We start from the raw sequence: 13,529 nt of genomic DNA on the forward strand, positions 1-13,529 counted from the left end.
TCCTATCCTATCCCATCCCATCCCATCCCATCCCATCCCATCCCATCCCATCCCATCCCATCCCATCCCATCCCATCCCACTCCACTCCACTCCACTCCACTCCACTCCACTCCACGCTCTGCTCTATTCCTTTTCCTTTTCCTTTTTGATTTTTCTTTTCATGAATGCCATACTTTACTCATCCCTCATGGACTCTTTCTCATTCATTCTTCCCCAGTTTTTCCTATTGGTGCCCCTTCACTCTTTTAGCAGTTTCCTGCCTTCATCTCAATCCCATATTTTCTGGTCCACTAGAATATGAGGTTTTAGTCTCTTCCAAATGAGCTGCCAATTCCTACACTAGGCTAATTTCCTACTAATGATCAACATTTCTATAGATGGAACCTTTTTTGGGGGGGGAGAGGGAATTGTATATTGATGCATGCTCTGGGGTAACCGAGCAGCTCAGTTAACAGCTAGGGCTTCCTAACAGACCAGTTTTTAAATCACGAAATACCGTGTTTCCCCGAAAATAAGACCCAGCTGGAAAATAAACCCTAGCATGATTTTTCAGGATGCTCGTAATATAAGCCCTACCCCAAAAATAAGCTCCAGTTAAGATTGTCAGCCAAACGGATGCATTTAGTACTATATTTTCCCCAAAATAAGACCTAACTGGAAAATAAGCCCTGTGCATCTTTTGGAGCAAAAATTAATATAAGACCTAGTCTTATTTTCGGGGAAACATGGGTAATAATAATAATAATAATAATAATAATAATAATAATAATAATAATAATAATAATAATAATAATAATAATAAAGGAACTATGTAGGAACATATGTGCACAAAGTTATGAGGGAAAAGGAGGTATAATTCTTTCAAGGGTAGCCAAGTTGGTAAACATCTGCCCCTCTGAACAGTCGGAATAATGGCAGATCTCTTGCTGTCTCTCATCTTTGTTATTCCCAGTTTGAGCTGGTGTCCCTCAGGTGTCCAGTGCAATGCCATGGATGCTGACTTTAATGGTCGAAGGTAGAGTATGCCATAGCATCCAAGGGAGCTTCTGCATTTGTCATTGCCATCTTTTTGTGTGCTGTCTGTAGCCTCATTGCATCCTTTGTGTATCTGCTGGCTTGGGTGTGGTGTGCTGTTTCGATTCAGTTTCTTTGAATTAAGTTTTTTTTTCCTGGTGGTTTCCAGAATTTAGCTACCTGGTATTTGTGGTCACCACCTCCCAGCCCTTCCTTATGACTTTAACTGGAGCACAGAGACTTGTTTAATGTCACGCTAAGCTTTCCAAGGTCTCTGGCTGCCACTTAAATAAAAATCTTCTGTATCACCAAGTCAAAGAAGAAGATGGGTTCTTCAGTTCTTCAGAGCAGGAAAAGGCCTCCTGCCACAATGGGCAGGGTTTGGGCTTTCTGGAATTAACATAGATTGTAGTGCAACTTGCTAAGACCATAGACTGGTTAAAATGGTACAAGATGGGCAGATCATCTTTGTATTTATTATTTATTTATTTATTTATTAAATTTTTATACCGCCCTTCTCCCGAAGGACTCAGGGCGGTGTACAGCCAAAATAAAACAAAAATGTATACAATTTAAAACAACAATTAAAAAGAGCAAATTTTAAAGGCTGATAATTAAAATTTAAATTAAGAAGTTAAAAAATATTAAAAAACCCAATTAAAATACATCACTAATTATGCCAGTCCCGCTTTAATGAATAAATATGTTTTGAGCTCACGACGAAAGGTCCGAAGATCAGGCACTTGACGCAGGCGGGGGGGAAGTTCGTTCCAGAGCGCCACTGCCCCCACAGAGAAGGCCCTACTCCTGGGGGCCGCCAGCCGACACTGTTTGGCGGACGGCACCCTGAGGAGACCCTCTCTGTCTTGAGCGTCTGGTCGGTGGGAGGCAAAGGTAACAGCAGGCGGTCTCGTAAGTACCGGGTCCTAAGCCATGGGCGCTTTAAAGATAGTTACCAAAATCTTGAAGCGCACCGAAGACCACAGGAAGCCAGTGCAAGCTACGGAGCAGCGATGTCACGTGGGAGCCACGGCGGCTCCGTTACTACTCGCGCAGCCGCATTCTGGACTAACTGCAGCCTCCGGGTGCACCTCAAGGCAGCCCCATGTAGAGAGCATTGCAATAATCCAGCCTAGGCGTAACCAGGCGTGGTGACCGTGCATAAGGCATCCCGATCAAGGAAGGGCGCAACTGGCAAACCAGGCGAACCTGGTAAAGGCCTCCTGGCGGCGGCCGCCAGGTGTTCATCAAAAGACAGCCGTCCATCCAGGAGGACGCCCAAGTTGCGAACCACCTCCTTTGGGGCCACTAACTCGCCCCCAACAGTCAGCTGCGGATGCAGCTGACTGTACCGGGATGCCGGCATCCACAGCCACTCCGTCTTGGAGGGATTGAGCTTGAGTCTGTTTCTCCCCATCCAGACCCGTACAGCTTCCAGGCACCGGGACAGCACTTCGACCGCTTCGTTGGGGTGGTCCGGGGTGGAAAAATACAGCTGAGTATCATCAGCGTACAGATGATAACTCACCCCGAAACCACTGATGACCTCACCCAGCGGCTTCATATAGATGTTGAATAGGGTAGGCGAGAGAATCGACCCCTGAGGCACCCCACAAGTGAGGCGCCTCGGGGCGACCTCTGCCCCCTGACAACACCGTCTGCGACCGGTCAGAGAGATAGGAGGAGAACCACCGATAAACGGTGCCCCCCACTCCCAATCCCTCCAACCGGCGCAGCAGGATACCATGGTCGATGGTATCGAAAGCCGCTGAGAGATCTAATAGGACCAAGGCAGAGGAGCAACCCCTGTCCCTGGCCCTCCAGAGGTCATCCACCAACGCGACCAAAGCCGTCTCCGTGCTATAACCGGGTCGGAAGCCGGACTGGAACGGGTCCAGATAGACAGTTTCCTCCAGGTGCCGGGGGAGAAAAATTTCCCTAGAAGCCATTTTTGCTCACCACAGGTGACCAAGTGAATAACTCCGTTACTTCCGCTGCAATCTCTTTGTTAGTGGCATGTGTCCTCTTTTACTAGGATCAGTCTGGCTTTCCGAATTTAGAAAGAAATATGCTCAATGAAGCATGTGCATGTTCTTATCCTATAAAGCATGCAAAATGAGCAAAACATAAGTCCCACTTAACATTATGCGTGGGAAGCACAGGCAGTGGAATTTTGCTCCCAAGTAGTTAATTTAAACATTAATCATAAATGGCACAAGGAACGATAGTACATTATACGAAGCTGAAAACAACTATTGCAAGAAAGTAAAAACCAATGTAGGAAAACTCAGAAGATGTCGTAAATACTCATGGAATGGCAACATATAAGCAGTGATGGTTTTATGGCCAAGCATATTTTGACCACCTTAACTAATTTTGTGGCTTTTGTCTAACTAGCAGAACAAAAACATTGCAGCATGGAATTTCCTCTTAACACATTCTATGTCCATGCACAGCTTTTTCCCAACTAGGGCAAGTCAACAGCAATAATTTTGTTGCCGAAAGGGACCCAAGGGAGAACGAAACTTTAAAGTGAAGTTGAAAAATCAGGAAGAAACCAGCTACCGGTTCGCACCAGTTCGAGCGAATCGGTAGTAAAAAAAAAGCTACCGGTTCATCTGAACCAGTATTTCTGATGATCAGCTATGCCACGCAATTTATATTTGCTAGAAAGCAGGAAATCCTGCTTTCTAGCAAATCTAAATCGCACAGCACAGCTCTTCCCCCACCTCGCTGTTCTACTTACCTTCAAATGGCTTCTTTTTCCACGCACCGTGTGTGTTTGGCACGCAGCACGCATGCGCAGGCAGCAAACTGGTAGCACCCCGCAGAAGATTTTACCACTGGAAGGAACAACGAAAAGGGTTGCATGGTGAAGTCTTATAATTAAACTAGCCCATAAATGCCAAAGTCCAGCCTTGATAATGTTTCTGACATGCTTTTCTTTAGAGATAATTACTAAAGCAAAATATCTTTGATTAAATTGAATGAGAAGGCAAAAAATAATGCATATATTTCTCTACTCGGCATTAACTGGAATCCATTTCTAGCAATTCTTTAGAAACAACTTTCTTTAAAAAAAAAAACTTAACTCATGCTAAAAGTACTAATAATTGATTTTTCCTTTGCATCTTTGTATGAAGGTATTTTTCTCATGAAGAGAAAGACCAAATTTATACTCAGTACAAAATAGGGCTCTTTACAAAAAGTCCTTCAGTCTGCACATTAATATCTAGATAGATAAATTGCAGCAGCAGAAAGTTGCAAAGGAGCTATTGCAGGTGGACTGGGTCTCTAATTCTAACAGCAATAATATGCTAACATGCTAACTAACCAAGGAAACCAGGTAGATCAGCTTATAGCTAAATAACATACAGCACAATATTACTTGGAAATTTCCTTGTAAAGCTTGCTTAAGCCAACAAGATTTTATAGACTGACCTATCAAGAACTAGGAGAAACCTAATGTCTGTCATTTGTCTTCAGTTACAGCTTAGAAGGTCTTTCTGGAGAGGCTGATGATACTACTAAGCCATCCTCAAACCTCGATGTAGCATCTATGAACACCAAAGATCTTCGGCAGAGTCCCCTAGCAAACGATGAACGAGGATCCCTGGTCTCGCTCACTGAAGAGGAACAGGAATCGGAGCTAGGAGAAATGAGAAGTCAGGTAAGAAGGAAGGTAGTTCCAAGGATGCAGTTATCCTTGTTTTGATCTGCATGGTCTGCAAAGCCAGATATGGGCAACAGCAGTTTGCATCCCTCCAGGTCAGAAGGCACCGTTCCTTTTCGTTATTTCGTTACAAGTGATCCTCAACTCGATTTTCACTTTCCACTCTTGTGATCATCGCTAAGAGAGTTGGACAGAAATCTTAACAATGTATTTAAGGGCCACCTTCTAGGACCATCCAGCTATGGCAACAACAAATTGACCTCAGCTTATCTTGAAAACCGTAAGGTGGGCCAAGCCTGCTTAGATGGAAGTTCCATTGATATTCTAAAGCTGTGGACTAGATTGAGAAGTTTGAAAAACAAAAAACCAAGTTTATACTTAATAAAAAAAAATAGCATGGAGAACCCTTGCCTATAAAGTCACAGAGTCGGTTAACAACTGACTAAATGATTAACAACAGAAAAAAGTAAAGTTCTTTATGGAGCTCTACACATGTATATATACATAAAATGTCCTAGAAAATGGCAATGGCAAACCATTTTGCTACCATCCAGGAAACTACATGGACATTTCCATGAAGGTACCAAAAGTTGAGTCTGACTTAAAAGAAGACTTTTAACTTCTAGATCCATTTGAGGTGGGAAGGGGTTAGTATAGATGTTTTTTTTTCGTGGTACATTTATGTTAAGCAAGCTAGTTACTTACAGATGCCTTCCTCTTTAATATTCCAGGCATGCTGTAGTAGAACTGGTTGGTAAGATGGTTTCACATCATAGCTAGATTGAGATTTTGATGATGATGGGTTTTTTTTAAACTTTTGTGCTGACAAGGAAGCTAGAGAGGTTGAACTTTGGTTCTGGGAATGCTGCCTCCTCCTCCTCTCCTCTGCTGCTCCTTCTCCTCTTCCTCCTCGTCCTCCCCTCCTTCTTTCCCCACTCACACTCCCTTCTAGCACTGATGATGTTACTTACTTGGGTCAGGAAACATCTGCAAGGAAACAACCAAGCTCAGAAAGCCCTGAGCTACAATATTCTCCTCTATTTATCTGTTTGACCAGTCTCAGAAGACTGAATTTAGTGTAACTATCCTGCATTTCACAGATTCTCCAAAGACCACAGCCCCACTCGTTCGGCTTCTCCACAAGTCCTGTTTCTCCTCCCTTAACAAAATCCCTGTCGCTGATGACCATCGCTCAAGTGGGATCAGACAACAGTGAGTATTTGTGGGTTTTAATTTAATTTTCTTTGCATGTAGCATTCAGCTGTGAGCATATGAAGCGCACCTTCTGCTTTTCCTATACCAGCCTAGCTTTGCGCCATTTTGAGATAAGTATTTGTCAGAGAAGGCAAGTGTCTGGTCCTCCACTGTATGAAGTTTTGGGTTGTTCTGCCCAATTAATTACTCCTGTAAAGGTGTGCAAGTTCTTTTTTTCTATTAGTCCAACCCGTGCATTTTTTAAAAATGTAGAAGACCCTGGATTAAGCTTGAGATTTAGCATACTACTGAACTCTCATTCCTTTCCAACGCCTGTCCAAGAAATAAGTGTCAGGGTTCCACGTAATAGATCCATTGCAAGCAAAAACTCCGAGGCAGGTGAATTCCTCAAAGAATAGCTTTATTGGAAATATCATATTGGCACAGATCTGGTGAAAACCAACTGAGGGGCCCCTTGGTTTTCACCTAATTAAAAGTGAAAGTTTTTCCCTCAATCCCAAACAATCAGACATATGGCCCAATCAAGGCAGCATCTGCTGGTCTGGTGACATCATTCCTCCTTCCTCCATGCAGGTGCGACAATGTCCTTGGTTCCCAAGAGAAAGTATTTTGTTTTGACTACACAACCCCAGCTATCTCTAATCCCCCCCCTGCCCATCCCTCAGCTCCAGTGTGGTAGCACTGAAGCTCCAAGATGGCTTCAGCCAGGTCAGTTTCAGAGTTGACAGTCAGATTAGTAGTGAGAAAAAAGAGGTAAAGATAAAGGTTCCCCCTGTCCAGTTGTGTCTGATTCTAGGGGATGGTGCTCATCTCCGTTTCTTAGCAGAGGGGCCCAGTGTTGTCTGAAAACATTTACCTGGTCATGTGGCCAGTATGACTGTACGTTGAAGACCAAGGAACACTGTTACAGTGGTGGGATCCTCCCGGTTTTACAACCGGTTCTGTTATCGCGTGAATCGTGCGCGCGCTCGTGCTTTGCACATGCCTGCACCTGACACATGCTGTGCACACATGCACAATACAAAGAAATCTTCACTTCCAGGTTTCTTCAGAGGAGTAACGCAGCTGATTCACGCAGCAATCCACTCTGCCACGCGAATCAGCTGAGAAAATAAAGGTAGGAATATAGTGCAGGTGAGCGGGTGGGCCCATCTGATCGTCGGGCGAACGAGTTCGCTCCCAGCTGATCGTTGGAGCTACCAGTTCACCCAAAACTGTCCGAACTGGTAGAATCCCACCCCTACACTGTTACCTTCCCACTGAAGTGGTACCTATTTATCTACTTGCATTTGCATGCTTTGAAACTGTTAGGTGGGCAGGAGCTGGAGCAAGGAACAGGAGCTCAGTCTGTCACGCATCGCTCAAGTCTCCAACCTGAGCTGTCCGCTTTCCAGTTTTAACCGCTGAGCCATCTCGACCCCCCCACCCCAGTAGTGGAAAGAATTAAAAGAAATTGAAATCTTGACGTAGCAGAGACAAGTCTCCAGAAAGATGTGGAAACCATCTTTAAGGTGCTAGAGACAGTCCAAAGTAACTAAACAAACTGCACCCCACTGTGACTAATGTCCCCTCCTTGGAAAATGTCTCCTGGATTCTTTTACGTCTATCTGGAGCTTTGAGAGAGGTGAAGAACAAGCTATCTCTGCATCTGCCTCATATATATTTTTTTAGCGGAAATGACAGTGAGACATGTTTTTATAGGATGATTGTGTGCCCTGAGGGAACGTCAGTGGGTTCTGACTTGCAGTTTTGAAAGTTTGCGTCTCTGGTGCTACTTCATTGTTCATCGGTCCTGCCGGTGGTTATGTGGTGAGGCTCAAATGAGCTTGGAACAGAGTGATTGTAATCCATGATTACTCTAGCGTTTTATGGATTATATTCTTGTTTTATTCCAATTAGAAATCCAGATTTTATATAAAAAGTGGAAGTGTTATTTCCTTATGTTTCTCCTAAATTTAACTATTTCCTCCCAACTGCAATGATGCCTGTGTGATCACCAATAGGTTCAGGCAGTGGTGGGACTCAAATAATTTAACAACCGGTTCTTTGCCCTAATGACCAGCTGGGTAGGCATGGCTTGGTGGTCATGTGACCGTGTGGGCATGGCCAACTCAATGTCACTCACATCGATGGCGCTTCACCTTAGCTGTTATAATGTAATAAGGGTTAGCTAGAGAGGCAGTTTCTGTAAGCAGGGCAATAAAGATTAGGCTAGAAACAACACCAGAATGTTTCCTTCCTGCCTTCCTTACAGGATTAGCCCTGGAAAGTGAAAAAAAAAACCAAAATAAGATTTCTTCCAACAACCGGTTCTCCGAACTGCTTAGAAAGTTAACAATCGGTTCTCCCGAATAGGTGTGAACTGGCTGAATCTCACCACTGGGTTCAGGTGGCTTATTTATTTATTTGGCCAATTTAGAAGGCCATCTACCTGTGTAAAAACTTTGGCTGGCGTGCAGCATTAAAAATAAACAATTTAAAAAATAACCTGAGAAAGAGAAAGCTTTCGGACTAACATATAAAATAGGTTCACCATTCACCTGAACCAAAGGACTGCAGAAAAAGGCCAAAAACACAAGTCAGGATACAAGCCATATGGAAAACACCTAGAAAAAGTTTTGCAGGGGTCACTACGGTGAAGAGAACATTTTTCCTCAGGGAAATACATGGAGGAATAAAAAAAAAATCCAAATATTTCAAATTCTTCTTTTTTCTTAAATTTATTGTTTTATCCTAAAAAATAAAATACAAAATAGTAAAACAAACAAAGAAACAAAATGAAACAAGAGCACTGGAGGTCTTCTAGTCCAACCCCTGCTCAAGCAGGAGACCCTCATACCATTCCAGACAAGTGGCTGTCCAGTCTCTTCTTAAAAGCCTCTAGTGATAAAGCAACCACAACTTCTGGTGGCAAGCTGTTCCGCTGGTTGATAGTTTTCACTGTCAGGAAATTTCTCCTTAATTCCAGGTTGCTTCTGTCCTGGATTAGTTTCCATTCATTGTTTCTCCTCTTGCTTTCTGGTGCTTTGGAAAATAAATTGACAAATTCCCTCCCACTTCTTTGTGGCAGCCCCTCAAATGTCTAGTTTAACAAAAAGAAGGACTAGGGGAGACAGGATAGCAGTGTTCCAATATCTCAGGGGCTGCCACAAAGAAGAGAGAGTCGGGCTGTTCTCCAAAGCACCTGAGGGTAGAACAAGAAGCAATGGGTGGAAACTGATCAAAGAAAGAAGCAACTTAGAACTAAGGAGAAATTTCCTGACGGTTAGAACAATCAATAAGTGGAACGACTTGCCTTCAGAAGTTGTGAATGCTCCAACACTGGAAATTTTTAAGAAAATGTTGGATAACCATCTGACTGAGATGGTGTAGGGTTTCCTGCCTGGGCAGGGGGTTGGACTAGAAGGCCTCCAAGATCCCTTCCAACTCTGATGTTATGTTAAATACTGGAATACTACTACCCTGTTTCCCCCAAAATAAGACATCCCCTGATAATAAGCCCAATCGGGCTTTTGAGTGCATGGCAATAAGGTCAAGCGCTTATTTCAGGGTTCAAAATAATATAAGACAGGGTCTTATTTTCGGGGAAACACGGTACTATCATGTCTCCCCTAGTCCACATTTTATTTTAAACACATTTTATTTTTGCCATAAAATAAAACACTCTGCATATATAAGAAAATCATTGTTTTTATTCCCCCCTCTTGGAGAGAAGCCTCTCTGGTTTGGGAGTTTGCCACTGAGAAAGTCTCCTCTAACAAGCAAACCTTTTTGGAAGATCTGGCTTAGCTTCTCAAGACTCGTGACTCATAAGGATGTTGACTCGTTACTGCTTCTCCCTTAGCAATAGTAACCAAAACACTTGTCCATCCATGAAAATAGACACTTCATCTTTGCTGACCAGAATGTACCAATTTTCTTCCTCCTTCATGAGGGCCCTCATTAAGGGCATATCCGCACACAGGATGGGCTCACAGACGCAACAAAGGACCAATTGGCATCCTCTTTTTTTTTTCCCCCCAAGTGGCTAAAAAAAGGGAAAAGGAATCTCTCCCTTGAAAACCTACTTTCTTTGAGAAACGGATTATTTTCTCTTAATTATAGGAAAACTTTTAGCAAATGGTCTCCTCCAAATTTTGCACTCCTTTCCAAAGAGATCTGCACCGCAGCTCAGATTAATAGCAAGGAAAGAAAAGGATTCACAAAACGGTGTTGTGCCAATGAAAGTTGCTATTTTAATATTTTGGTAATTTAATATGCAACATGGTTTATATAAGCAGAAGCTGGAGGAGGCTTATAGTTGATAGCTGCCCCAAATTACCATCTGTTCTGAGCTAGGCTTCCTGAGACAGTAAAAAGCACACGATTAGTTCCAAAAACCCTCTTTTTATTTCAATGGCTGTGAATTATTGTTCATTCACAGCCTGTGATGAGTCACAAATAGTTTGTAAAGAAGTCTGCCACGGTCCTTCGGGACTAGGCTGATAAGCACCCACCTTTATCTCCCTTGACACGCTGCCAAAGACCTAATTGGCAATTAGCTTTGCAAGGCCACACAGAGCACAGAGTCAAAACAGAGCTTCAGAGTTTAAACCAACCAGAATAAACAACATTGCTTCCTGCAAAGGCTCACATGCCTTTGCTCCTCCTTTATGTATTATGGGAGGGGCCGATCATCTCCAAGCCCTACTCCTGAGTCATCCCTTTTGTTTTAACTGTTCTTGCCTTCTGGCAGCTCTGCACATGTGCACGCTGGGAATAGGCTCCCCCTGTTCCTCTGCCTCGCTGATGTCCAACTCTGGAGGCAGCACGTACCTCCCAGATGGTCCTGGCCCCCTCTCTGCCTCCGACGCAGAGCCCTCTTCTGAGCCTTCCCCAGACTCCAGGACTGGCCCATGTTCCTCCCCAACCTCCTCACTGTCTGACTCTGCTGCCAGCTCCGTAGGCCACCGGCAGACCACAACACCATCTGCTAAAATTAATATTATATTTTTGGTTTTCTTTAAAGCGTTACTGATATTCTTTTTTATCTGATCAGATGCCAGAGCGGAGTGTGAGCTCTGCAGATAACAGTACATCAAAATAGAAATATTTGCATCATAAAAAAATATCAATTTAGCTAAACTGTATAGAGTACTGTATTTGTTTTTTTTTAAAAAACAAAACAATATTTTAATAAATAACAGTGACCTGGTCTCTAAATACTTACAGATGTATCTAACACCAGAAGAGGCATTCTGTGCTTCTGTTCCAATTAAACTCAGGATACTTTTAGGTGAATAGGACAATTGGTCTAAACCAGAAATAGAATACAATGGTATTTGTGGCTATCAGTTTCCCCAGAAATTTTCCCTTTGTTCATGTGGTGCTTTCTTCAGCTGACTTTTAAGATTTAGTCATTTATTTTTTAAACTAAAGTGAAAGATCATACCAAATAAAATAAAATAAAATAAAATAATAAAATAAAATAATAAAATGAAATGAAATGAAATGAAATGAAATGAAATAATGAAATGAAATGAAATGAAGTTGTGGGTGCTTCAACACTGGAGGTTTTTAAGAAGGGATTGGACAATCATTTGTCTGAAATGGTTATAGGGTTTCCTGCCTGAGCAGGGGGGTTGGATTAGAAGACCTCCAAGGTCCCTTCCAATTTTCTTATTCTGTTATAAGGGAGCATGATTGGCCTTAACGTGGTCTTCACTTGCAAGATTACCTTTTGAAGCTCACATTGATATCATAGATGTTCTTGGAAAAATAAACATGGCGAGTGTCTCTGTCCAGAGATTTGTTTGGCAGTGAGCCTCTCTTTTCAGACAAAAAAGACCAACTTGAACTGGAGGTCACGCAAAGAATCCTGAGGGGCCGAAGGTTGGAGAGCAAGTTGGCCTTCTGATAAACATGGGTTTGTGACTGATTACATTCCCCAAGACAGTTATTCTATAAATGAAGCCATCATCCATAGTTACTACTTTGTAATATCACGATGCATCTGTTTCAACTTTAGATAGCCTTGCCTCCCTCCTTAATACTACATTTGGAATGCAAGGTGCTACCTGGAATAGGGATCTAATTCAGATTCTTTGAAGAGGAGTAAAGATAGTGTAAATATAAAAGTTAAGCACAATCTAGTTTGCAGGGAAATCCCACAGAAATAATGGTGCCTCCCATCGGGGAGCATATTTATTTTTTTAAGAAAATATATAAAGGTAAAGGTAAAGGTTCCCCTTGCACATATGTGCTAGTCCTTCCCTACTCTAGGGGGCGGTGCTCATCTCTGTTTCAAAGCTGAAGAGCCACCGCTGTCTGAAGACCTCTCTGTGGCCATGCGGCCGGCATGACTCAATGCCAAAGGCGCACAGAACGCTGTTCCCTTCTCACCAAAGGTGGCCCCTATTTTTCGACTTGCATTTTTTAATGTGCTTTCGAACTGCTGGGTTGGCAGAAGCTGGGACAAGTCACAGGAGCTCATCCCGTTACGCGGCACTAGGGATTCGAACCGCTGAACTACCGACCTTTCGATTGACAAGCTCAGATCCTATCTTGTCCGTTCCTTCCAGATACGATGCATGTAAGACATGCTTGTTGCCCATATTCACATTAATTATTTAAAAAGCAAACAAAATCACAGTATTTTCTTGGCTACTAGATCCATGGAAATAATGAGATCTTTGCGTTCCAGCTGCTAAAACTACCCCAAACTCAAAATATGTTGCACTTAACTATATCCAGAAGTTTGAAGGTTGCACACCTTAGCAGGAGATTGAGAAAGGTTGTAAAACTTGCATCAGATTTTAAGGCAGATACTTTTTCTACATGGAAGTTTATTTCATTAATTATCTTGTCACTGCAAGTAAGAAAATGGGAGGAAAAAGAAGACAGACGACTTCATCAAGGTGAAATATGGCACACTGATTTTTCAGGAGTGTGTAATGATTTCAAACAGCTTGACAGCACACAGCTTTTCACACCTGAATTGTGCTTCTAAGATATGCAACAGAAGAAAAAAGTTGGAAGACACCTCTAAGAGGTCATAGGGAGTTCAGCACTTCAAGAATTGTTAGAACTTGATGATGAGATGGCTGAATGTATAGATTATCGCACACCAGATGATGCAAGCATCTTTCAAAAGGGCCGGTTTAGCTCTGCCTGGTAAGGCCTGTTATTAAGAACACAAAGCCTGCAATTACTGCAGGTTCGAGCCCGGCCCAAGGTTGACTCAGCCTTCCATCCTTTATAAGGTAGGTAAAATGAGGACCCAGATTGTTGGGGGGGCAATAAGTTGACTTTGTAAATATATACAAATAGAATGAGACTATTGCCCTATACATTGTAAGCCGCCCTGAGTCTTCGGAGAAGGGCGGGGTATAAATGTAAACAAAAAAAAAAAAAATTAAAAATAAGAATCCATAAATGCAAAACAAATCTAAGAATAAAAATAGCATCCATTTGGGGAATAGCTCCTTCTCCCCCCCACCCTCAAATTCCTCAAATGTACTCCTGAAGCCCAACCCTAGATCTATGGGGAAATCCAGCCTTTAGAAAAATGCTTGAAAAAGGACAACCAAGGAGACAGTGGAAAGGAGAAAAAGTTGAGTCTTGAAGATGTCCCACAGATTAGGGTCT

At 42.7% G+C, this 13,529-nt stretch overlaps 1 protein-coding gene across 4 annotated transcripts in view; it reads left to right on the forward strand.

Annotated features, from left to right (window-relative positions):
* Positions 1–13,529, forward strand: part of AKAP13 (A-kinase anchoring protein 13) — a 138,337-nt gene that overhangs the window by 67,906 nt on the left and 56,902 nt on the right. For 3 of the 4 annotated variants that reach the window (XM_058156699.1, XM_058156697.1, XM_058156698.1), the window contains 3 exons: positions 954–1,016; positions 4,502–4,685; positions 5,789–5,900. In XM_058156699.1, the coding sequence (XP_058012682.1) occupies positions 954–1,016; positions 4,502–4,685; positions 5,789–5,900 (359 nt within the window). The remainder of the gene's footprint in view (positions 1–953; positions 1,017–4,501; positions 4,686–5,788; positions 5,901–13,529) is intronic. The other variant, XM_058156700.1, reaches the window with a different exon arrangement.

Source organism: Ahaetulla prasina, chromosome 13 (genome assembly GCF_028640845.1).
Source record: "Ahaetulla prasina isolate Xishuangbanna chromosome 13, ASM2864084v1, whole genome shotgun sequence".
Lineage (NCBI taxonomy): Eukaryota > Metazoa > Chordata > Lepidosauria > Squamata > Colubridae > Ahaetulla > Ahaetulla prasina.